Below are 26246 nucleotides of genomic sequence, written 5' to 3'. Positions count from 1 at the left end.
CGGTCAAAGCACACACACACACACACACACACACACACCACACACACACACACACACACACACACACACACACACACACACACATAAACACGTGTTTACAATCTGTGACCTGTGGAGGGTTGGCTCTTGAAGGTTTCAACTGGGCCCTCTTACATCATTTTTATCCCCAACAGATGTATCCCCTCCTCCTCCTCTTCCTCTGTCGTCTCCTCCCTGTAGCAACAGTGTTCTACTTCATTCTCAGTCTGGAGGGAGTAAAGCAGGCACATTCCTCTGCCCGGATGTACTCTCCCCCAACACGGCGGGAGGGGGCGGTCAACGAGGAATGATTTTCTATTTGACTTCATTTTTCAGGACATCCGCCCGCCGCCAAGGCTCCTGTGTCGCTCGTTTCCATGGCGCCGGCACCCTTGCGCGCGAGCGACTGTTTGAAGGCAGTAAGCGACGGCCGGTGACCACGGAGAAATAAGACACCGGAATGGTACAGGCAATTAGGAGAGGCGGCAAACCAAGGTAGACCATGCACTCCATACCTATGGTCCAAACAACAGCGAGAGAGAGGGACAGAGAGAGAGAGAGAGAGAGAGAGCACGAGAGAGAGAGAGAGAGAGAGAGAGAGAGAGAGAGAGAGAGAGAGAATGAGCACGAGAGAGAGAGAGAGAGAGAGAGAGAGAGAGAGAGAGAGAGAGAGAGAGAGAGAGAGAGAGAGAGAGAGAGAGAGAGACAGAAAGACAGAGAGAGCCTAGTTAAAGACAGACAGAGACAGAGACAAAGACAGAGAGGGGGAGAGAGAGAGAGAGAGAGAGAGAGAGAGAGAGAGAGAGAGAGAGAGAGAGAGAGAGAGAGAGAGAGAGAGAGAGAGAGAGAGAGAGAGGGGGGGAGAGAGAGAGACAGTCAGAGAGAGAGAGAGCCTAGTTAAAGACATAGACAGAGACAGAGACAGAGACAGAGAGAGAGAGAGAGAGAGAGAGAGAGAGAGAGAGAGAGAGAGAGAGAGAGAGAGAAAGAGAGGGGGAGAGAGAGATAGAGAGGGGGAGAGAGAGAGAGAGGGAGAGAGAGACAGAGAGAAAGAGAGAGAGAGTGAGAGAGAGAGAGACAGAGAGCCTCGTTAAAGACATAGACAGAGAGAGAGAGAGAGAGAGAGAGAGAGAGAGAGAGAGAGAGAGAGTGATAGCGAGAGAGCAGGGCATTGAGAGAGAGGGAGAATCTCGATTCTCCAATTTGCACAACTATTTCATTCCATTAGACACGTAATTTCTGCTCATCAGACAGCAGCTGAGACCCCCCACCTCCTCACTCCCCATAGATCTTTTTCACTTAAAGCCATTAGTCCCGGGGAGCAGGGATGAGCAAGCACGCCGTACACGTGCACCCAGACGCTTATACACGTGTCGGCGAGGGGGGGAAAAGTGTGGGAGAACGAGCGAAGACCGAGGCTGAGATTGAGTGAGGAAGATAGAGAGAGACCCGAGAGATAGAGAGAGGGAGGGGTACCGGGGTGTATTTGGTTTAGCAAATCACTTTAAAGCCATTGTTCCTTCATGCGTATGTACCTTAGGCAAGGTACGCCAGCGACGACAGCCGGATGGCAATGGAAATGTGTTCCTTTGACAAATGCGGCGCAAAGCCATAGAGAATACTTTAGCGTGTGTTTCGGGTGTTCGGGGTTACTGAGCCTCGCCCCACCCTGAGGCCAGGCAGAGCCGTACTGTACATCTGTTAGGGTTAGTGGGTGGCAGGCAAGCAGGTAGGACCCCGATGAAGACGGTTAGGGTAAACAGCACTTTATTTATGCCAAAGCGTGGAGCGTGTGAAGTAAAGCGCGGAGGCTTAGGCCGGTCACCAAAGTCCGGTGGCAGTGGCATGTAGCTCTCCGGCCAAAAAGCTATGGGGTTGAGCAGCTCGACTGCCGACTCGGGTAAGGCGTCCTCCAACTCGGGCCTTGAAGCAACAGCCCAGCACGTACGCCCCAACGCAGCCTCCTGCTCCTTCCTGCTGGGAATGGTGCGTTGGTGCGTTGGGCGCTTTAAGGTACGGCCACACCAACTGCGTTGCTCGCGTTAGGGGCGTTGAAAATCGGCATTTTTGCATAGGGAACCATTGGTCTAGGCGCGGTAAACGTGTTGAAGCGTTGAAGCGTTGCGTTGGGGGCGTTGGGCGCGGCAGTTGCACGTAATTAAGCACGTAAACGCAGTAACGCGCCCAACATAAAACGCCCGGAGTTCAGAAAATTGAACTTTCAACGCTCCAACGCGTGACGCTTAGCCGCGGTAGCCAATCAGCGTGGAGCTTGACCCGACGTCACTGGCAGAGAGTAGTGAGCTTGCACAGAAGCATACGGCCGACATCTTTCTTTATTCTGGGTGGAAATAGTAACATAGTTACGCCATTAAATGCGTTTATGGAAACATTTTTAGCGAGAAATGTGCATTTTACTTTCATAAGGTTCGCTCGGTGAATGTGAAGGATGTTTGGTTTGATAGTTATGACGAAGAGGGAACGCTCCGTTCACTTGCATGTACATGGACTCATCGAGCTGCGTTGGCGCGTTGACGCGTTGGAAGCGTTGAACGACCACACACTGATCAAGCGTCAGGTTAGGCGCGTTACTTGCGTTATCCAACGCGAGCAACACGGTTGGTGTGGCCGCACCATTACTGCGTTTACGTGCGTAATTACGCGCAACTGCCGCGCCCAACGCCCCCAACGCAACGCTTCAACGCTTCAACGCGTGTACCGCGCCCAGACCAATGGTTCCCTATGCAAAAATGCCGATTTTCAACGCCCCTAACGCGAGCAACGCGGTTGGTGTGGCCGTACCTTTAGACTTTTTAATGAAAGACACAGGTCAAGATCATGAACACTGTGTTTTTCTTTTACTATTTTTAAACTAATTTTGGAATGTTGTTTTAAGGCCTGCTACTGATTCACTGAACTATTTATTTCTTAAATGTTGTTGTTGTGTGTGTGTCTTAAATGTGCTGCACTTTTGACCACACAAATTTCCCAACTCTGAGATAATAAAGTATACTTTTATACTTTGCAGTACATTTTCGATGTACTGCAGCAGCACCCTGGTTCAGACCCGAGGATGTCTGGGTCTCAGAACCAACATAAACGCACGGGGGAACTGAAAAACTCTCCAAAAGTGAGGAAAATCGCGCAAGGGAACTCATTGCTTTGAGACAGTGTGTGCAGCACCTTTACATACGTGGTGGTTTACACGTCACTAAAGTTAGAAGAACTAAGTCAATAAGAAGAAGGTAAAACTCGAGATACAGCGAACAACCACTGACTTCCCTGGGCCGTGGAAGTGGGGCCACGAAGAGCAACACCTCTCATCAATCCAGCCCGGCAAATGGAGACATTCGTACGCCGGAGTGACCCCCTCTGCAGTCCAGTTAGCGGGCGCGTTTAGGCTTAACGATGAGCCCTGTCACCAGGACAGAGGAGAGGGAACGGGCTCTCATCATACCAGCCCTCCGGCGTTATTACTGGGGACCATCCCTCCATTTTGTACAATGATGGTGTCTTCTCGTTTGCCAGTGAGTGCTAATGGCTTTTTAGCCCCTAAGTAGTCACAGAAGTGTCACACGGAAGTTGAAGAGAAAGAATAATATGTCAACCTATTTCTGTTCCCTAGGAAGGGAGAATGTTCAAAGCGCTGCAAACAATCTTGCAAAAATATGCGAAACACAGAGTTCGAATTTGACGCTTAATCCACAGACAATGTAGCAATGTAATTGCTTTTTCAGGGTAAACACTTTAACCTAAGAAAAGCCACAGTTTATTTAAATGTCCTTTATGCCCTAAGTGCCCCCCCCCCCCCGCCCCCAGCAGTGTTGTTTCGTCCCCTCCATCGCTCGCTGGCGGGCTGCTAGCCCACACATGTGCGAGTTGTGTTGGGTCTGGGAAACTCACTTCTGAACACGCAAAAACAAAATACGGAGGTGTAGGATCAAGGGGAGGCCGAAGGGATGCAGTTGTGTCTTCACCTGGAGGTGGTGGTGGTGATGGTGGAGGTGGTGGTGGTGATGGTGGAGGTGGTGGTGGTGATGGTGGAGGTGGTGGTGGTGGTGGTGGTGGTGGAGGTGGTGGTGATGGTGGAGGTGGTGGTGGTGGTGGAGGTGGTGATGGTGGTGGTGGTGGAGGTGGTGGTGGTGGTGGTGGTGGAGGTGGTGGTGATGGTGGAGGTGGTGGTGGTGGTGGTGGTGGTGGAGGTGGTGGTCGCAGGAACAGATCGATTGTAAGGATCCGAACTGTCATTGCGTTACATTGCAAAAGAGCACCCAATGCAATGGGTGCTCATGCAATGCATGTATTCATTTTGTTACCGTCTTATGTTTGCTTTGGAACGGTCAGAGGAAGGAAGTGAGGTGGAAACTGAGGCGGAGAAGTAGGGTTGGGGTAACTAGCCACTAACTAACCCACACACACACACACACACACAGTAGGGTTGGGGTAACTAGCCACTAACTAACCCACAAACACACACACACACACACACACACAGTAGGGTTGGGGTAACTAGCCACTAACTAACCCACAAACACACACACACACAGTAGGGTTGGGGTAACTAGCCACTAACTAACCCACAAACACACACACACACACACACACAGTAGGGTTGGGGTAACTAGCCACTAACTAACCCACACACACACACACACACACACACACACACACACACACACACACACAGTAGGGTTGGGGTAACTAGCCACTAACTAACCCACACACACACACACACACACACACACAGTAGGGTTGGGGTAACTAGCCAAGGGGGAAATGAAAACCTTGCACAACAGTAAATATATCTTCCAGCCATGGGTACAATTAAAAGTTAGTTTGTGTGTTGGTTCATTATCTACTGATCTGCTAACAGTACACTGCTGCGCACGCACACACACACACACACACACACACACACACACACACACACACACACACACACACACACACACACACACACACACACACACACACACACACACACACACACACACACACACACACACACACACGTCTTGGCAGGGCTTCACTTTGGCATCGGTCTCAGCCTTTTCCCTCCACACCCTCGTAGCTCCTCCCTCCTGTGACAGACTGACAGACCAACAGGGCTGAGGCCAGTGTCTGGTGCTGGGTCCTGGTGCACACACAACAACACACACCAGACACACACACACACTCAAAACACACACACACACACACCTCCAAACACACAGGCAGCACCCCGGCCAAGGTGTGAAGAGGAGACGGAGTCAGCAGCTCCTGAACGGGATTATAAAGGGTGGAAAGGTAGGAGCATGATTTTAGTTATTGAGATGTCTAAACAGTGAGCTTGGAGGTTGTTCGGCCACGTGCAATATGTCTTTCAACATTCATTGTTGTTGGAAACCCTGGTAGACCCTGCAGCGAATAAGAGCCGTTCTGTGGTCTGGGTCAACTTAAAACAATGAAGGTCAAATTGAAGAATCACCACTTTGAATAAAAGGTCAAACTGTGTTTAAGGGTTTACATTTATATACCACGGTAAAAATAGAATACAAGACATATTCTCGTGCATGTGTGAGGTTAGTGTAGCCAGTAGCCACAATACACCGCACACGTAAATAAACAATCACAAACACACTTTCTAATGCCAGGGGAGCCACAATGTTTCTATTCCAACAGTGGCTTGTTAGACCACCGTCCCAGCTCCCCCAGCAGCTGTTGGCTGTGAGCCTCTCACTCCATGTACACCGTACCAACAACACGTTACTAACAAATAAATGTGGGACAAACATAATACCATACCTGCTCCAAACACACTGCTAACATGCTACCAACAGGCTACAGAACACTACACACACGCTTCCAATGTGTTATAAACACGTTTCTAACATGCTACAAACACACTATTAACATGCTACCAAAGACATACTCATGAGGTTTATACCACTGCCAGCGCCCTTGAGCAGTGGCGGTGGCACTGGCACTAGACCTGGAGTTGGTCCCTGGGCGCTGCCCTAGGGCTGACCGGCCCCTGAGCGGGGGATCAAGTCTCGCTGTGCGATGACCAGTACAGCAGAATGAAGATACGCTACCAACACTAAGCTAAGACTGGGGGCAGGGCAACAACAGCCACTGTTGGTGTTGGAACACCACCAGTACAACACTGGTGGAATACCCTGGATAAAGAGAGAGAGAGAGAGAGAGAGAGAGAGAGAGAGAGAGAGAGAGAGAGAGAGAGAGAGAGAGAGAGAGAGAGAGAGAGAGAGAGAGAGAGGGGAAGAGAGAGAGGGGGGGGAGGGAGAGAGAGAGAGATAGAGAAAGAGAGAGATGGGTGGGGGAGAGAGAGAGAGGGAGAGAGCGATGGCAGACGGACAGATTAACAGACAGACAGAGTGACAGACTGACAGTAAGTAAGTAAAGTAAGTAAAAGGCCAGGGAGAAAAGGTGTGTTTTGAGCCTAGATTTAAAAATGTTGATGGAAGGAGCGTTTCTGACTGCAGGCGGCAGCTCGTTCCAAAGGCCGGGGGCAGCTAGGCCTGTCGCGATATGCAATAAATCAATTAATTGCGCGATAAATTTAAATGAGCGATAATGTTTTGCCGGCCGCAATAATTTCCATTCGCACTCTTTTTTTTAAATCATTGCTTTATTGTCCTAATCTGAGAAGAAATCGATGCCATAAACAGAAATATTATAGGCCTTTATTACACGGGTCTCCTCAATGCCGTGGAACGCTCCGTTCACTTGCATAGATAGTAGTCCGGTAACTTGTCAACCCCAGTGTCTTCGGTTGCTAAGCAACGTCAACGTCTTTGGCGGACTATTTCTCTGCTGATCAACACTACGAATGCTGGTAACGAATAAATTGTAAAAAGACACACCATGTGAAGTTATTTTTTCGTCTTGGCAAGTAGCCTTGTAATAAGCGGGATAATGTATACGACGTCGCTGGTCATTATCGAAAATAAGCCCCTTCAGGGCGAAGCAAGACACCTCCGCTGCGCGTTGGTGTCCTGTTCGCCCTGTCGGGGCTTATTTTCCCGATAGTGACCGGCGTCCTATGCATTACAAATATTTATATATATTATATATATTTAGCAGGGTAGGCCTAACTAACAAATGTCGGGTTGAAATCGGGCTCCGGCTCATAATTACAGGGCACAACGAGTAAACCCCCTCGTCAAATGTCACTTGTTGCATGGTCTGCGTGGGAGGCGGAGCCCTGGCGGTACACGTGTTTATTATTTTTTGAAGCGCAATCTTGTTTACATCCTTTTTATTTGATGTTTCGTTTTTATTCAAGAGCATTTTTTGTTAATAATAGATTGTTTTTGTTTGTTTTGTTAATTTATTCTGGATATTCTAAATGTCTTCCAGAAGTCCAGTTCCAGTGTTCTTTAAAAATAAAAGTTTATTGATCTTCGAAAGGGTGTACTTTATCATTATATTAGTTGAAAAACGGCAATATGATCGCTTATCGCAATAATTTCTGGGGCAATTAATCGCCCAGAAAAATTTGTTATCGTGACAGGCCTAGGGGCAGCCACAGCAAAAGCCCTGTGACCCCTCTGTTTCAACCTAGTGCGTGGAACGTGTAGGAGACCCAAGCTACCTGATCTAAGGGACCGGGGTGCAGAGTGGTGGTGGATGAGCTCTGTGATGTAGGGCGGGGCCAGGCCATTTAGGGCTTTAAAAAACATAAGTACGGTTTTAAAATGAATTCTGTGCTGGATGGGCAACCAGTGGAGGGATGCTAGGATGGGGGTTATATGATCCCGCTTTCTGGATCCAGTCAGCAGCCTTGCTGCGGAGCTCTGGACCAACTGAAGGCGAGAGAGGAGTGATTGAGGGAGTCCTAGGTAAAGGGAGTTGCAGTAATCCAGCCGTGATGTGATGAAGGCATGTATTACTATTTCCAGATTGTGAATTGATAAATGGGGTTTCATCTTGGCAATGACTCTGAGCTGGTAAAAACTGCTGTTGACTACAGCAGCAATTTGCTTGTCAAAGCAGAAATTTGAATCAAAGATGACAGCCAGGTTTCTGGAGTGGGGTTTGACGTAGGGGGAGAGAATACCTAAGTCGGCCGCGCGAGGGGCTTTAGATTTGGAAGGGCCAAAAATAATGAATTCCGTTTTGTCATTATTAATTTGGAGGAAGTTATTACGCATCCAAACTTTTACTCTACTCTAGGTGCGACAAGAGAGTGTTGTGGTTGACAGTGTCGAAGGCGGCACTGAGGTCTAGTAAGATCAAAATGGCATTTTTCCAGAGTCTAGGTCATTCGTTACTTTCAGCAAGGCTGTCTCAGTGCTGTGACGTGATCTAAAACCTGATTGGAAGGGTTTCAAAATCTCGCCATGGTTTAAAAAGGCCAATAGTTGTGATAAAACAACCTTTTCCAGGATTTTTGAAATAAAAGGTAATTTTGAGATGGGACGGTAGTTTCTTGGACATTTTGCATCCAGGTTATGATTTTTAAGCAGTGGCTGGACAATCGCCTGCTTAAAACTTGCTGGAACAAAACCACTGTTCTCCATGTGGCGACCAAATGCGATATCAAAGAGCCAAATTTGGATTTGCTGGTTTTGATAGGGATGTTAGAGTAAATTAAGTCCTGAAGCCTATGTGGTTTAACTCGATTTTCTTCTAAAGAACGCCAGGCTACCTGTGCTGTCGGATTTATGTAGAGTATGTAGAGATCGGTGGGTTGAGGACCAAAAATAAAATTGGAAATTTGGAAACCCAAGACCACCAGAAAGTTTATGCCGCTGCAAGATGGACATTTTGACCCGTGGGCGTTTCCCTTTCCAGACATATCTTGAGACAAATGTTTGCAGTTTCTCCCGGTGTCCAACAGGGGGTGCTAAGGGCAGCATTGTACTACAGAAGTTAACCCGCAGTAGGATGTTCATTTTGATAATAGAAGCTCTCGCTCGAAATTATTTGGGGATGGATGACCAATCACCTTCCACCTGCCTGAGGGTCGAGTTGTAGTTAAAAGAGACCGTGGTTTGTATTGAAGCAAAAATGGATAAACCTAAGTATTTAAACTGGTCAACCACTGGAATATCGATTGGTAAAGACGCGAAGAGCTGACTTGGACCAGTTTATTTTATACTTAGATACACTCGCAAATTTATAAAAAAAATAGACTGAATATGTGGTGTAGACTTAATTGCATCTCCAAGATAGAGTAATACATCATCACAATAAAGAGAGATGAACTGGTCTATTCCATGAAACGTAATAGACGTGTGGGGTGACTGACGAACCATCTGGGCCTAAGGTTCCAAAGATAAAATGAACAATAGAGGCGAAAGAAGGCAGCCTTGCCTAGAGCTGCGGCCCACTGGAAATAAAGTGGAACAGATGTTGCCAGTCATTACCATGGCTGAAGGCGAGGCATATAGTGTTTATACCATATTGATAAAGTGGATACCAAATCCTGATGGAGACATTCCTGATAGCAGGGCTAATTTCTTGAACCTTTAAACTCTGTGTCGTGCATGTTGGTGCTAAAATTCTTGATACCTCATTGTTTTCTTCTGCTTTTTTTTTTTTTGTCATTTTTTTGGCATGAATCTATGATTAGCTTATAACTGTTATCAAGATAACATCTGGTGTGTGTGTGTGTGTGTGTGTGTGTGTGTGTGTGTGTGTGTGTGTGTGTGTGTGTGTGTGTGTGTGTGTATGTGTATGTGTGTGTGTGTGTGTGTGTGTGTGTGTGTGTGTGTGTGTGTGTGTGTGCGTGTGTGTGTGTGTGTGTGTGTGCGTGTGTGTGTGTGTGTGTGTGCGTGTGTGTGCATCCGAGCAGATTAGAGAAGTGCCCACTCATCAGCCTCTCTCCATTAGTGTTGAATCACCCCCATGCTCTGCTATTGCGTAACTCTCCGGGTTGGTCGTCACAAGCCGTGTTCAAGCCAATGCCACTGCCATTTATTATTGGGACACAAATTATGTTTGAATTCAAAGATCAAATGTGCTTGCCCTCGACATTATTATTATTATTATATGCATACGGGGTCGGCTTAGTTCAGGAGGTAGAGCAGTTGTCATGTAACCGAAAGGTTGCTAGTTCAAACCCCAGCTCCTCCTAGCTGAGTGTTGATGTGTCCCTGAGCAAGAAACCTAACCCTAACTGCTCCTGACGAGCTGGCTGTCACCTTGCATGGTTGACTCTGCCGTCGGTGTGTCGATGTGTGTATTAACCGATGTATGTCGCTTTGGATAAAAGCGTCTGCTAATTGTAAATTGTATATATAATATTTGTGTATGTATATCTGGAGTTCGTGACAAAAATAATTTCCCCCTGGGATTATGAAAGTATTTATCACTCTATCATTTTGCCCTATTTAAACCACCTCTCTCTTTTTAAACCCAATATTCAGCTCGTTGGAATCTCTTTTGTGCTTGCAAATCCAATGCTACTGGGATGTGATTTACCACATATCGGTTCAGTCACAATCAGATATTCCTCTTCCCTGGCAATACCCCGTAATCACGCAGAGGGCAACATGCCCAATCCAGTGCACCGTTTACCTCAGCCACCCCCGGGACATCAGCAACCTGCATGTTCAATTCATCCAGCCGGCCCCCTCTACCTGCAGATCCCCACTCCATCCCATCATTTATCATCTTTTTTATGCTCTCTTCAGATGAACAGTGAAGTATTGCTGTTTGGCTGAACAAAGTACCACTGATGCATGATCACTGTGTCTTCTTCAAACAATGAAAAGGTGACCATATTCTGAAATGCATGAGCTTACTTTAATTTGGCTTCAACACAGTTTTAATCATTAGAATTGCATGACTTACTGATTATATTGTTTTATAGAATCAAACCTTTGTATTATATTGGATTACCTCAAAGAAGAAAACTAGGTCAATATTAAACTTTGCAAGGATAGCATATATAGCATTATATAGCTGTGTCACATATTTGAGTTGCTGTATAGCCTACTATAAAGATTGTTCCATTTTCCACTGTGGATGTGGGCATCCCTCTAGTAAAAATTACCACTCTACCGATATACATCTTAAATTAAATCCAGCAAGCCATATTATGATTATTAATTATGATGATCATCGTAATGTATTGTAATGCCAAACAGTCTTGTTATGTTTACCACGTTGGGGTCAGCATGTACCAGTAAACTGTAGTATTATTTGTATGCGAAGTGCTAAACAAACACATTTTTTTTGTATGAGAGGAAAAAACATTGAGTCCAGGCCAAGCTTCTGTTCAGTATTGGTGCCAGAATCACCGTATGTGCGAGAGGTGTCCATTTATAGCTGCGTAATGTAAATGGGGAGGATATCTCAGTTCCTCTTAAGGCCTTCCCGTTAACCCTCATGTCTATGCTAAACACCCACAGCTCTTCACTCATCCACTCCTCCACAAACGGAAATCAACATTGGTGAGTTATTTTGTTTAAGAAGAATCTTTTAAAAGCCAAATTAAGTTCTCCTTTACACTGAAATGACTAGACGGTGGCCCGTCCTTTTCCAGCATTATGTCATTATTATTAATCAATTATTAACTTTTCTAATTATGTTAAAGAATGGAGAAGACAAATTCAGGCTGCATTTATAACCAGTAAAATAATTAGTAAGAAACATGATTTGGGCACAGAAAAGATCCTACATTAATTGTATTCACAGTGTGTGTTATGTTACTATTTTTCTGCAGTCACAGAAACACCAAGTATGATACCTGAAAGCTGTCACTGTAGAGCTCTCAGCTATTGCCTTGCATATGATATTAATAATATATCAAATATTTCTCATATTATATTAGAACTATGATATTATTATTATATATTAAAACATGTTAATCGTTTGTCAATTGTTTTTATCCCTTTTGTTCTTTTAACTGCAAAATATTTGTTCCAGACCATTAAAGCATAAAAGTGTTTTAATTGTGTTGTCATTTGAAGCTCCACTTCAGAGCAGATTATGCATGATGGGCACAGCCTTCCGTCTCAAATACATATCACCCATGTAAATGAATACATCGATTTGCACAGCATTCAATCATATGAGACTTATAAATGTGTTTTTCCATCTACCACAGGTTTAAGCAATAACCATGGAGGATGAGCAGGATGACGATTTCTTTGATCTGTCTAACTACAGTGAGAACACAAGCGATCCATATTACGTGGTTGGCGAGATTGTCGAACACTGCTCTACATCTAACGTCAACGAATTTGGCTCGGCCGTAATTCCTTATTTTTACTACATCAACTTCCTCCTGAGTTACTTAGGCAACTGGCTTGTTTTGTTCATAATCGTCAAGCTTGAGAAGGTCAACAGCGTCACTAACATCTTCCTCATCAATCTGGTCACCTCCAACATCCTGTTTGCATCCAGCTTCCCCTTCCTGGCCAAATACCATTCCTCAGAGTGGATCTTCGGCACGGTGCTTTGCAAGTTGGTCAGCAGTGCCCATCTGATTGGTTTCTACAGTTCCATCCTCTTCCTCACCCTGATGACCTTTGACCGCTACCTGGCCGTGGTGCACGCGGTGTCCGCTGCCAAGAGCAGGAGGAGGGCGTACGCCATCGGGGCGTCCTTGATCGTTTGGTTCATCAGTGTGCTGGCCAGTCTAAATGAGCTGGTGTTCAAAGGCGTGCGGAAGCACAGCGAGCACGGCCTGATGTGTGAGGAGACAGGATACGATGCCGACGTCGTCAAACAGCGGAATCTGGTCAGCTACTACATGCAGTTCCTCCTCTTCTTCCTGCTGCCCCTCTTCATGGTGATGTACTGCTACACCTGCATCACCGTGCGGATCATGTCCACTCGCATGAGGGAGAAATGGCGCTCGGTGAAGCTGATATTCATCATCATGTTCACCTTCTTCGTTTGCTGGACTCCCTATAACATTGTGATCCTGCTGAAGGCCATTCAGATCTCCACAGCCGACGATGCAAACCGGACGTGCGATCAGGTCGAGGCGTTGAACTATGCGTTGTACGTGACCAGAAACATAGCGTTCTTGTATTGTTGCATCAGCCCCATGTTCTACTCCTTTGTGGGTAAGCGGTTTCAGAGTCACTTCAGGAAGCTGTTGTCGAAGAACATGCCTTGTCTGCCACGTCACTTCAGACCCGCAAGTCTGAGCAGCAATTCCACCTCACGAAGGACGTCCCACACAAACGACTTTTAACATTTAGGAGACAATTTACTTTGTTTTAATTTGATAATTGAATGGGAAAAAATTGAACGATGATTATTGTTTTGTCAGTTTACATTTAAATGTAGTCATTTAGCATACACCTTGTAAATGAATATCTAATGATCAATTTAAATTATGTAGCCCTCTTTGTTAAGGCACTCAAAGCGCTTTAATCAGTTAGTTTGTTTATTAATAATAAATAACAATAATAATACAGAGCACTTACATTCGAAAATCTCAAAGTGCTACAGAGTAAAAAAAGCAAAGAAAAAAAAAGGGTTGTTAAAACATATAATGCATAAACAGTCAAAGAGGAATTTGCTAAAGGGTTATTTCAAAAGATAAGTCTTAAGGTTTTGTTTAAAAGCAGCTGTAGTCTGTGGGGCCTTCAGGTGGTCAGGGAGGTCGTTCCATAGTCTGGGGGCAGCAGCGCGGGGCCATGGTGCAGAGCTTGGTCTTAGGTGGTCTGAGGGTGTGTGCTGAATGCTGATGCAGAGGGAAGGGTGTGGAGGTGGTCTGGGGGTTGAGGAGCTCCTGGAGGTAGGGGGGGGGGGGGGGGGGCATGTCCGTGGACTGCACTGGTGGGTGAGGGGGGAGACCTTGCATTCAATTCTGAATGCGACAGGGAGCCAGTGAAGGGATTTGAGGATGGGGGTGATGTTCATATTTACGTACCCTCATCAGGATCCTGGCAGCGCTGTTTTGTGTGTGCTGGAGCTTCTGGATGCTCTTGCCAGAGATCCCGATGAGGAGTGCATTGCAGTAATCCGACCTGGAGGAGACAAAGGCGTGGACGAGCTTCTCTGCATCTGCCTGGGTGAGTGTAGGCCGGAGTTTGGCAATGTTTTTGAGGTGGTAGAATGCGGTCTTGCGGAGGTGATTGATGTGGGTGTCTTAGTTCAATTGCTGGTCCATTTTCACACCCAGGTTGGTGACAGATATGGAAGGGGGGATGTTTCGGCCAGAGAAAGTGTTGCGGGTAATGTGGGAGGAGCGGAGCTGATGTGGTGGGCTGATGAGGATGGCTTCTGTCTTTGAGCTGTTCAATTAAAGAAAGTTGAGCTTTATCTACGCCTTTATCTCCTCCAGGCAGGTGGTCAATGTGGATGTTGGCAGGGGGCAAGAAGGAGTGGGGGTGGTTCTGAGGTACAGCTGTGTGTCATCAGCATAGCAATGGTAGGATAGCCCATGCCTGCTCATGACGCTGCCCGGGGGGAGCATATAGACGGAGAAAAGGGTGGGGCCCAACACCGAGCCCTGGGGGACACCGCGGGTGACACTGTGGGTGTGTGATTTAGCTTTGCCCAGGGCGACGTGCTCGGTTCTGCCGTTGGGGTAAGACGTCTTAGTTGTCCCCTAAAGGAAATTATTTTTCACAGTTTCCCTCCTTCATTTCTCAAATAGTGAGTTTGTGGTTGAGAATAACAGCTCATATTAACGAGGCTGAGAACAATCTAAGTTTGTATTGAATTTAGAAAAGCTACATTTAGGTTCTCGAAGGATGAAAAATCGCAAGAGGAAGTGTAAAATAACGGAGTTGTTCGGCCGTCAACTAGCTTTGTCATGACAACATTGCCAATTTTAACCATTTTTGCTTGAAATATAATTCTAAAGAGAGAATATAATAGATATTGAATTTAGAATTCCTGCATTTTTAATGTTATGCTGTAAAACCATTTTGTGTAGCGTAAGCGTTGTTGTGTTTCTACTGTTATTTCATTTTAGCTGTAGAACATGTGTAACAAATGAAGATAAAGCTGGCGCTTGGATGGTTTGCGCTGCTCTTCCTAACAGCAGTGGTCGATCCCCGGCCAGTAGAGTCGATGCGCTACCGAAGCCGGAGCTACTGCAACTCCACCGTCTACCGTCACTCTTCCACCACTTAAAATATGTGTATATATATGTTTAAAATAAATCTCTCTAGCTCTTCTTTTTATATCGTAGCTCTTAATAGTGCTACGACGGCTGCTTTGCCTTGTTCCTATTTTTAAGTTGTGTGATCGGGAAGCACTATTTGGGGTTCAGCTTCATAGTTAAAAGTATAAAGTATCTGCTAATGAATGTAATGTAGTGAATAAAAAATATTATGTTCTTAATGTTAATTTTCCAAATTTTAATAAAGAAAAATATTTTCTTAATGTTTGTTTCTTAAATACTCTTGGACAAATGTGTTATGACGGAGTGATATTCCTAAATTGTGAACTGTGCCAGAACCCTTTTTTTTTTTATCTATGGTTATAATAAAATGGTTAAACCTAGTAAAAACTCACCCATTTATTTTTCCAAACTGATTTAATTACAAATCAATGAATGGAGATGGCTTTTTATAGAATGAAATTTCTATTCCACGCAAAGTATCATGAACACTGAAAAATTAGATCAGAATTCGTCAGTGTTCGCCATGTCCAACTGCAAGCAAATTCAAGCTCAATTCTCAAGGAGTTGTGTTGCCCTCTAGTGGTGATTTAAGAATTCCCTCACCGGGCTTAGAATGCAAACCACCACTAGAGGGCGACATAAGAATGGAGCTTGAATCCGACTTCAGCTAACTCGGATTCAAGCTCAGGCTCAGGTTACTTGCTGCCACTGCACATCATCATGCAGTTAGGTGAGTGCTACAAGCAACGCTCCACTATTGTTGGGATGAACCCTGAATTTGACCTTGAAAAGTGTTTGAGATGCATCATTACTAAAAAGTGGCAACCCTGCACACAAGCACAAATAATGAGGAAATATTTCAGATAATTTAAAGATGGTGAGGAACTGAGTGTTCTATCCAACTCCGTGTCAAACTGAGGGGGTTTAGCTAAATTAAGGTTTTATCAAGCCAAATGATTCTTATCAGTAACATGGAAACACAACAAAGCATTGATTTCAATACAGCTGCAGGTTAAGGCTCTCATTTGAACCCGAATTTGGCAGATGATTAAAAGATAAATGTATAAACAACTCAACCAAAACCTCTTCTCAAGGTCTAATTATCTAATGTTTACCGAAACATGGTGGCTGTGAAGTGTCTGCTAATTGGAAGAAGGAGCTGGCTGAGCTCAGTTCTCTCAGCTCCTCCAGCTGGTCACTCCGTCCGGAGGTTGTCAGTGTGAAGGGTTGGCCGGACCCCCGGGAACGCCGGGGGCCCCCGGCCTGGAGGGGGGGCGCGGACCCCTAGGGCACCCGGGCCAGGACGGGCCCCGGGGCCACTCGGGATGCCAGGGCATCGGGGCCCCCGAGGATCTAAAGGTGTGTTCTCAGACGAGAGGTGACTAGCTGTCATGATACGCTCCTGGCTTTCCATCCTACTGCCAGCTCTGTACTGTCATGATCCGCTCCTGGCTTTCCATCCTACTGCCAGCTCTGTACTGTCATGATCCGCTCCTGGCTTTCCATCCTACTGCCAGCTCTGTATTGTCATGATCCGCTCCTGGCTTTCCATCCGAACAGCCTTCTGTCCCTGACCCCTCTGCCTGCTCGCCCCTTGTCTGTCTCCAGTTCGCTTGGATTCCCTCCCCGGAGGTCTCTGCTAGAAAGTCGGACTGTTTTGGCTAGCTCAGGTTGTGGACTATTCTTGTGTACCTTCTGTGGATTTTAAGACCCTGTTTGGACAATAAACTCTTGAACTGTTCCAACGCTGGTCTTAGTCTGTGCTGTTCTTGGGTCCAACCTCGCGCCCATTACACTAGCGCCTGCCTACTGGGTTCCCCTAGACTGGGTACCCTCAGCCCGTTCTGCCCTGCAGTAGGGTCTGAAGAAGAGCAACACATTTCTTTCTGCTTCCGATACGTTTTTGCGGGCAATCACCAAGCTGGCTTTTCCCCTTGGCGCGCTATTGGCTGGTTTAACACAATGCCGACAGGGAAGCGACGGCAAGCAGCCAATTGTGTACAGAGTCATTTGAACTGGCCCGTTGATCACGCCTCTTGTGCTGAAGGAAATGACAGCAGCTTCCCCATCTACGATTGAGCTTGGTCTGGCAATAGCCGTGCTAGGGTTCCCCCACACGTTGATGTGGGGGCCCTAGCTCCTGGGTTCCCCCACACGTTGATGTGGGGGCCCTAGCTCCTAGGTTCCCCCACAGGGTGGCGTGGGGGCCCTAGCTCCTGGGTTCCCCCACAGGGTGGCGTGGGGGCCCCTGACGTCGCGCAGACCCTGACAAGCAGAAGGCGGCAGTGGGGTCGCGCTCATGTATGTGCTAAAATTCTTGATACCTCATTGTTTTCTTCTGCTTTTTTGTCTTTTTTTTGGCATGAATCTATGATTAGCTTATAACTGTTAACGAGGTGACACATCTGGTGTGTGTGTGTGTGTGTGTGTGTGTGTGTGTGTGTGTGTGTGTGTGTGTGTGTGTGTGTGTGTGTCTGTGTGTGTGTGTGTGTGTGTGTGTACATGCATCAGAGCAGATCAGAGAAGTGTCCACTCTTCAGCCTCTCCCCATTAGTGTTGAATCACCCCCATGCTCTGCTATTGCGTAACTCTCCGGGTTGGTCGTCACAAGCCGTGTTCAAGCCAAGGCCACTGCCATTTATTATTGGGACACAAATTATATTTGAATTCAAAGATCAAGGGTGCATGTCCTCAACATTTTTCCCTAATTAAACAACCTCTCTTTTTAAACCCAATGTTCAGCTCGTTGGAATCTATTTTGTGCTTGCAAATCCAATGCTACTGGGATGTGATTTACCACATATCTGTTCAGTCAGAATCAGATATTCCTCTTCCCTGGCAATACCCCGTGATCACGCAGAGGGCAACATGCCCAATCCAGTGCACCGTTTACCTCAGTCACCCCCAAGACATCAGCAACCTGCATGTTGGAATTCATCCAGCCGGCCCCCTCTACCTGCAGATCCCCACTCCATCCCATAATTTCCAGGGTAAAGGAACCCTAAGATGCACTCATTTCCCGTACCGATGTGTCATTATTACCAACATTGCTCTTTCATCATGTGTGACGATGATAACATCCTCTGGAACTCTTACACTGGAGAAGAGCGACCCAACTCAAGGGTGTGTGACATCAAACATTACTTTAATCCTTTACCCGTTCCACAGGTGTCACGGTGTGGACATCCCCTCTCCAAGAGATCATAGGGATTATATTAACATCGTGGCTAGCTCAGCCACGATGTCTGGAGCTGCTTTTGTTTAGTTTTTTGCTTTGCTTACAGTTGATTTAACAGCTGATTGTTCCCATGTTGGCTTTGGAATTGTGTTTTTCCCATGAAGAAATGTTTTCAGACATTCAAAAAGTTTACCTAACATAATGAACGTAATTAAAACGGTTCTGTGATTGCGTGATATAATGTACCTCCAAGATACCAGTTGGCTTTTTCTTTTAAGTATTATACTTATTTATTAACCTTTTCCAACCAATGTTTGGATTTTGAATCTTGTAATGTACCCTTGAAGTATTTGTGTACATGTTTTGGTCAATTTGTTATATTTTTTATGCTCTTTTCAGATGAACAGTGAAGTATTGCTGTTTGTCTGAACAAAGTGCCACTGATGCATGATCAATGTGTCTCAATTGCTAACTCCAATCAATTGCAGTTTAGCCTACTATAAAGATTGTTCCATTTTCCACTGTGGATGTGGGTACCCTCTAGTTAAAATCACCAGACTCATTACGATATACATCTTAAACTAAATCTAGCCAGCCATGTAAAGATTATTAATTATGATAACCATCACAATGTATTGTAATGCCAAACAGTCTTGTTATGTTTACCACGTTGGGGTCAGCATGTACCAGTAAGCTGTCGTATTTGTATGCAAAGTGCTAATCAAACAGTGCTTTAGATTACATCATTATCAGTATTTGACTTTATAAAGTATGAGTGTAAAACACATTGAGTCCAGGCCAAGCTTCTGTTCAGTATTGGTGCCAGAATCATCGTATGGGCGAGAGGTGTCCATTTAAAGTTGCGTAATGTAAATGGGGAGGATATCTCAGTTCCTCTTAAGGCCTTCCCCTTAACCCTCATGCTCAACAATAGAGACCTGAAACTGAAGACAGGCTCAGACATTAGTCAGCTCTTCACTCATCCACTCCTCCACACACAGAAATCAACATTGGTGAGTTTTGTTTCAGAAGAATCTTTTAAAAGCTAAATTAAGTTCTCCTTTACACTAAAATGACCAGACGTTGGCCCGTCCACCTCAAGCATTATGTCATTATTATTAGCAATCAATTATTAGCATTCGTATTTATTTTAAAGAATGGAGAAGACAAGCTGCAATTACAACCAGTAAAATAATGAGTAAGAAACATGATTTGGGCATAGAAAAGATCCTACATTAATTTGTACAGTGTTACTTGTGAGGTATGTATGCACAGTGTGTGTTATAACTATATTTCTGCAGTCACCGAAACACTATGTTTGATACCTGAAATCTGTCACTGTAGAGCTCTCAGCCATTGTCTTGCTTATTATATTAATAATATATTAAATATTTCTCATATTATATTAGAACTATTATATTATTATTATTATTATTATTATCATTTGTTCTTTTAACTGCAAAATATTTGATCCAGACCTTTTAAGTATAAAAGTGTTTCAATTGTGTTGTCATTTGAAGCTCTACTTCAGAGCAGCTTATGCATGATGGGCACAGCCTTCCGTATCGAAAACATATCACCCATGTAGATGAATACATCGATTTGCACAGCATTCAATCATATGAGACTTATAAATATGTTTTTCCATCTACCACAGGTTCAAGCAATAACCATGGAGGATGAGCAGTATGACAATCCCTTATATCTGTTTAACATCAGTGAAAACACAACCTATCCATCTTACGAGGTTGACGGGCTCGTCCACCACTGCTTTTCAGCAACCGTCACCAAATTTGCCTCGGCCATCATTCCTTATTTCTACTACATCAACTTCCTCCTGAGTTACTTGGGCAACTGGCTTGTTTTGTTCATAATCGTCAAGCTTGAGAAGGTCAACAGCGTCACTAACATCTTCCTCATCAATCTGGTCACCTCCAACATCCTGTTTGCATCCAGCTTCCCCTTCCTGGCCAAATACCATTCCTCAGAGTGGATCTTCGGCACAGTGCTTTGCAAGTTGGTCAGCAGTGCCCATCTGATTGGTTTCTACAGTTCCATCCTCTTCCTCACCCTGATGACCTTTGACCGCTACCTGGCCGTGGTGCACGCGGTGTCCTCTGCCAAGAGCAGGAAGAGGGCGTACGCCATCGGGGCGTCGTTGATCGTTTGGTTCATCAGTGTGCTGGCCAGTCTCAATGAGCTGGTGTTCAAAGGCGTGTGGGAGGACAGGAAGCAGGGCCTGATGTGTGAGGAGACAGGATACCACGCCGACATCGTCAAACAGTGGAATCTGGTCAGCTACTACATGCAGTTCCTCCTCTTCTTCCTGCTGCCCCTCTTCATGGTGATGTACTGCTACACCTGCATCACCGTGCGGATCATGTCCACTCGCATGAGGGAGAAATGGCGCTCGGTGAAGCTGATATTCATCATCATGTTCACCTTCTTCGTTTGCTGGACTCCCTATAACATCGTGATCCTGCTGAAGGCCATTCAGATCTCCACAGCCGACGATGCAAACCGGAAGTGCGATCAGGTCGAGGCGTGGAACTATGCGTTATACGTGACCAGAAACATAGCGTTCTTGTATTGTTGCATCAGCCCCATGTTCTACTCCTTTGTGGGTAAGCGGTTTCAGAGTCACTTCAGGAAGCTGTTGTTGAAGAACATGCCTTGCAGTGATGTTGCTAGGTACGCGTCCTGCGTCCCTGACGCATTAAAATCTGAAAGGACGCACTAAACTCACTATCCATGCGTCCCGGGGACGCATCTCATTTTCCCCATGAAAAACGATACATTGTGAACATTAAACAACTCGTGTTTAATCACAGTAACTGGCCAAAGAAACCTTCTTGTGAGCAGATCGGACAAGCGCTGTTTCAACCCTCTGCGCATCTACTCGGCGCAGACGTGATCCCCTGTACAAAGTATCGCGACATGCTAATTTAGCCGCTACCAAAACAACTAGCTTGTCACCGCTGATTTCATTTCAACAATTAAAAATACGAACTTCATAGTAAATAAACCCACGTTTCCACTGCTCGATGCTGTGCTCATTCGTGTCGAATGAGCAAATCAAACAGGATTTTTTTGCAATCCTTCTGATTGAATATATGTACATTTATGACAAAATCGTGAGGACTAGGCTTGTGACACACACACACACACACACAAATGTGGCGCTCGCGCGGTAATAGCTCATTGGCGCCACCTAGTGATCATTATGTGCAAATGCACAGCCTCTCATTAAAATGACTTAGGGGTCATTTTACCCCTCTTGCGGCGCTCGGAGTAAGTAAAAATGGCCCGGCGTTTCTAGGGTTAAACATGAACGGTTGAGTACTCCAGCTCTAACCATATCATACCACCATCAAGGAGTTTAACACTATTAATTTAATTTAAGAAATAGAATAATAATAAAAAAGAAACACATTTTTTAAACTGGGGAGTCGGGACCCATTGAATTTCTCAGGGACCCACCCAACTCGCCACCTGTGGGTCCCGGGGACTCACTACATTGAAAACCTATCAACATCACTGGCCTTGTCTGGCACGTCACTTCAGACCCGCTAGTCTGAGCAGCAAGTCCACCGCACAAAGGACGTCCCACACAAACGACTTATAACATGTGGGAGACAATTTACTTTGTTTGAATTGGATAATTGGATGGGAAAACAGGAAATTTGATTTGATGATTTTTATTGTTTTGTCAGTTTTACATTTAAATGTAGTCATTTAGCAAATACATTGTAAATAAATATCTAATAATTAATTGCAATTATGTAGCCCTCTCTTTTAAGGCACTCAAAGCGCTTTAATCAGTTAGTTTTTTTATTGATAATAAATAATAATAATACATATCATTTTTAGAGCACTTTACATTCGAAAATCTCTAAGTGCTACAGAGATAAAAAAAAGAAAGAAAAAGGTTGTTAAAACATATACAGTAAAAGACAATTTTTTTAAAAAGACTCAAGGTTTAGTTTAAAAGCAGCTGTAGTCTGTGGGGCCTTCAGGTGGTCAGGGAGAGCGTTCCATAGTCTTGGAGCAGCAGCGGAGAAAGCCCGATCGCCCACGGTGCGGAGGTTGGTCTTAGGTGGTCTGAGGGTGTGTGTTGATGCACAGTGAAGGGCATGGGCGTCAGTTTGGTTTGAAATGTGCTGGGGACAGAGACGCATTCGGAAGTACATTTTCGGAAGTGCTGGGTACAATGAGGATTAGTGGTGCAACGGTTCACGGGTTTCCCGTGATCCGTACGGATCAACCATCACGGTTCGGGACACAAGTGATCCGCGGATCGGCTGATAAAAAAAAAAGTTGTGCGTTGACGTGATCAGCGCATGTTTAGAGGACAATTCCGGTATTAACAACATCTTCAAGTATCGTAGTGAAATACAGTTTCTGTTGTGTTTTATTTGGCGTTCCGTAAATCCCATTGAAACGTAAACCGGAACCGGAACCGGACGTGTTTAGGTTTGGTTGTGGTCTTTTTGCTCGGTTCGCCGTATCAACAGTAGGGCTAGAACCAAGCGAAAAGACTACAACCAACCCCCCTTGCAATGAGCAATGAGTCTCCTAAACGAAATCAATGGATTTACAAAATGCCAAATAAAACACCACAGAAACTGTATTTCGCTACCAAACTAAAAAAAAGAATATAAGGATGCATTGCCTTGGGAGAGTGTAGACTCTAAACTCTCCCCAGGCAATGCAGACATCCTGAATTGTAAATCCAGGGTTAGGGATTATTTACTATCCTATCCATGTTAAAAAGAAGAAGGAATAATGCCTCAGATTGCAATTTTTTTAAATATTGACCATGCTTAAAGGAAGCAGGATTATTACCTAATTTTTCACTTTTTTTTTTTGTTTTTACACAGTTGAAGATTTTATTTAAAATTAGTCACATTTGTCTTGTTATCTTTATTGTTGTTGTTGGCCCGAAAATGATCCGACCCGTGACTCAAAAACCGTGACCCGATCCGAACCGTGAGCTTTGTGATCCGTTGCACCCCTAATGAGGATGCACTCTTTTTTCTCTCTTTAGTGCCAGTAATGAAAGGTTCTGAAAGACGGCATAACCATGTAGCTAATTACTAAGGAATAAAATGTATACAAAATCTGTCTGCCACGTTTTATGAAGAAAACGTTTCCAAAAAGCATCGGACATATGACCCACTATGTTCTGCTCCATGTATCAAATGTGGACGTGACATGATATGGCTAAGCTAACAACGTAAACAAGAGGAGCTAGGAAAGGAATTTAACTGTGTGTTCAAGTTCAGAAGGGCCAACGTGTGGCTACACACAGCACTACAAAAGTCCTCAAGATTGAAAAAGAAAAAAATATTTGTTGCACAGCTGAACGCTGTATCACATCATGAGCTGGCTGTTCTCAATTCACAACACGCATTCCATCAAAACTAGCCTACATCAGGCGTTCTGACCAAAACTCATCCACTCCCCCCCAACATTATTCCAGAAATCAAGCAAAGCAAGAATGACCAAAAGTCACTTTGTGTCAACAAGAGACTGACTCCAACGACTATCAATTGCAAGTTAAAACAGCCGACCACTTGAATACAAAAAACACAAAAGACCCCGCAACAGCACCAGCAAATCTTAAGCAATAAATATCGCCTTAACTTTATATATGTGGCAGTGGTCTGCAGATGCATCCCGTGGTGTAGCCTACCACATCCATTTAGTTCAACAGGTTATCGTTCTGATACTGTCCATGGTACAAGTAACCTGCTCTGCTGCTTCTTACCTATGTATTCAGGCTAAAATGACTTGATTCTCTGATGCCTCATCATCCCAGCCAAAGAGTATTGGTATTATTAGTAATGGCTATTTTCAAAATCGAAAAAATAGCTTCGCAAAGTGTGTCTTTTTCCAATGTATTTGTTATCATTCGTAGCGTGGATCAGCAGAGAAATAGTTCGCCATAGTCGTTGACGTCGCTTAGCAACCGAATACGCTGGGGTTGATAAGTTACCGGACTGTAGAGTGATACAAATGATGTGAATCAGAGGCAAAAAAAAACACTTTCCTTGAGAGCGGTCCATATGGTGGACGTGAACATTCCACGGCATTGAGAAGAGCCTTGTAATAAACAAAAATAATTGTCAGCTGAACGTTAGGAAGGCCCATGCAAGTGAATGGAGCAGTCTACAGCATTGAGAAGAGCCGTGTAATAAGTAAGGGATAATGTATAGAATGCCGGTCATTATCAGGAAATTAAGCCCCGACAGGGCGAACAGGACCCCGACTCGCAGCGAAGGTGTCTTGCTTCCCACAGAAGGGGCTTAATTTCGATAATGACCGCCGACGTTCTATACATTATCCCGCTTATCACACGGCTATGTACCAAAACGAAAAAATTACTTCACATGGTGTGTCTTTTTACAATTTATTTGTTACCAGCATTCGTAGTGTTCATTACAGAGAAATAGTCTGCCAAAGACGTTGACGTCGCTCAGCAACCGAAGACGCTGGGGTTGAAAAGTTACCGGACTACTTGAGGAGTGAAACCAACGACGTCAATAGAGGCAAAAAGTCCTTTGTTTTCCATGACAGCAGTCAATTTTGCTTAGCAACGGTGAATTATCAAATATAATTCACCTCAGGTGAATTATATTTGGCGTGGACGAGCTACTCTGCATCTGCCTGAGTGAGTGTAGGCCGGAGTTTGGCAATGTTGTTGAGGTGGTAGAATGCGGTCTTGCGGAGGTAATTGGTGTGGGTGTCATAGTTCAGTTGCCTGTCCATTTTAACACCCAGGTTGGTGACAGATGTGGAATATAATTATCAAATATAATTCACCGCCGGAAGTTTTGAAGAGCCCATGCAAGTGAACGGAGCGTTGCACGGCATTGAAAAGACCCGTGTAATGATTTAACTTGATTGGGTGGTGGGTACAAAATGAATCTTGACGAAATCTGGTGGGGACGTGTCCCCGGCGTAATCGACGCCTGCATGAGGTGGTGTGGGGGGTGAGGAACTCCTGGAGGTAGGGGGGGCATGTCCGTGGACTGCACAGGGGGGTGAGGAGGGAGACCTTGTATTCAATTCTGAATGTGACAGGGAGCCAGTGAAGTGATTTCAGGATGGGGTGATGTGTTCATATTTGCGTACCCTCATCAGGATCCTGGCAGCGCTGTATTGTATGTACTGGACCTTCTGGATGCTCTTGCCAGAGATCCCGATGAGGAGTGCATTGCAGTAATCCGACCTGGAGGAGACAAAGGCGTGGACGAGCTACTCTGAATCTGCCTGGGTGAGTGTAGGCCGGAGTTTGGCAATGTTGTTGAGGTGGTAGAATGCGGTCTTGCGGAGGTAATTGGTGTGGGTGTCATAGTTCAGTGGCCTGTCCATTTTAACACCCAGGTTGGTGACAGATGTGGAAGGGGGAATGTTTCGGCCGGAGAAAGTGATACCAACAACAACAATAAAGATAACAAGACAAATGTGACTTTAAATAAAATCTTCAACTGTGTGAAAACAAAATAAAGTGAAAAATTAGGTAATAATCCTGCTTCCTTTAAGCATGGTCAATATTTAAAAAAATTGCAATCTGAGGCATTATTCCTTCTTCTTTTTAACATGGATAGGATAGTAAATAATCCCTAACCCTGGATTTACAATTCAGGATGTCAGCATTGCCTGGGGAGAGTTTAGAGTCTACACTCTCCCAAGGCAATAGTTTCTGTGGTGTTTTATTTGGCATTTCGTAAATCCATTGATTTCGGTTGAGAGACTCATTGCTCATTGCAAGGGGGGTTGGTTGTAGTCAAATAAAACACAACAGAAACTGTATTTCACTACGATACTTGAAGATGTTGTTAATACCGGAATTGTCCTCTAAACATGCGCTGATCACGTCAACGCACAACTTTTGTTTTTTTATCAGCCGATCCGCAGATCACTTGTGTCCCGAACCGTGATGGTTGATCCGTACGGATCACGGGAAACCCGTGAACCGTTGCACCACTACTAGTAATGTGT

General features: G+C 45.0%; 2 protein-coding genes across 4 annotated transcripts; both read left to right on the top strand.

Moving 5' to 3' along the window:
• Positions 1 to 252: 252 nt before the first annotated feature.
• On the top strand, positions 253 to 15321 carry LOC115548763 (C-C chemokine receptor type 3). Of its 3 annotated transcripts, none has more exons than XM_030363586.1 (4): positions 253 to 513; positions 10659 to 10739; positions 11379 to 11420; positions 12077 to 15321. In XM_030363586.1, the coding sequence occupies exon 4, from the start codon at positions 12092 to 12094 to the stop codon at positions 13172 to 13174; it is 1083 nt and encodes a 360-aa protein (XP_030219446.1). In that variant the 5' UTR covers positions 253 to 513; positions 10659 to 10739; positions 11379 to 11420; positions 12077 to 12091; the 3' UTR covers positions 13175 to 15321. The 3 variants fall into 3 exon arrangements, with proteins under 3 accessions (XP_030219446.1, XP_030219447.1, XP_030219445.1); XM_030363585.1 differs by lacking the exon at positions 253 to 513 and adding an exon at positions 5105 to 5304; XM_030363587.1 differs by lacking the exons at positions 253 to 513; positions 10659 to 10739 and adding an exon at positions 5102 to 5304.
• A 3823-nt stretch (positions 15322 to 19144) lies between these two features.
• LOC115548766 (C-C chemokine receptor type 3-like) lies at positions 19145 to 21947 on the top strand. Its single transcript, XM_030363589.1, has 3 exons — positions 19145 to 19252; positions 19897 to 20907; positions 21778 to 21947. Exons 1-3 carry the CDS (start codon positions 19160 to 19162, stop codon positions 21862 to 21864), a joined length of 1191 nt encoding a protein of 396 aa, XP_030219449.1. The 5' UTR covers positions 19145 to 19159; the 3' UTR covers positions 21865 to 21947.
• Positions 21948 to 26246: the final 4299 nt, after the last annotated feature.

Source organism: Gadus morhua, chromosome 8 (genome assembly GCF_902167405.1).
Source record: "Gadus morhua chromosome 8, gadMor3.0, whole genome shotgun sequence".
In the NCBI taxonomy this organism is placed as follows: domain Eukaryota; kingdom Metazoa; phylum Chordata; class Actinopteri; order Gadiformes; family Gadidae; genus Gadus; species Gadus morhua.
This window is presented reverse-complemented; position numbering and strand designations above follow the sequence as displayed.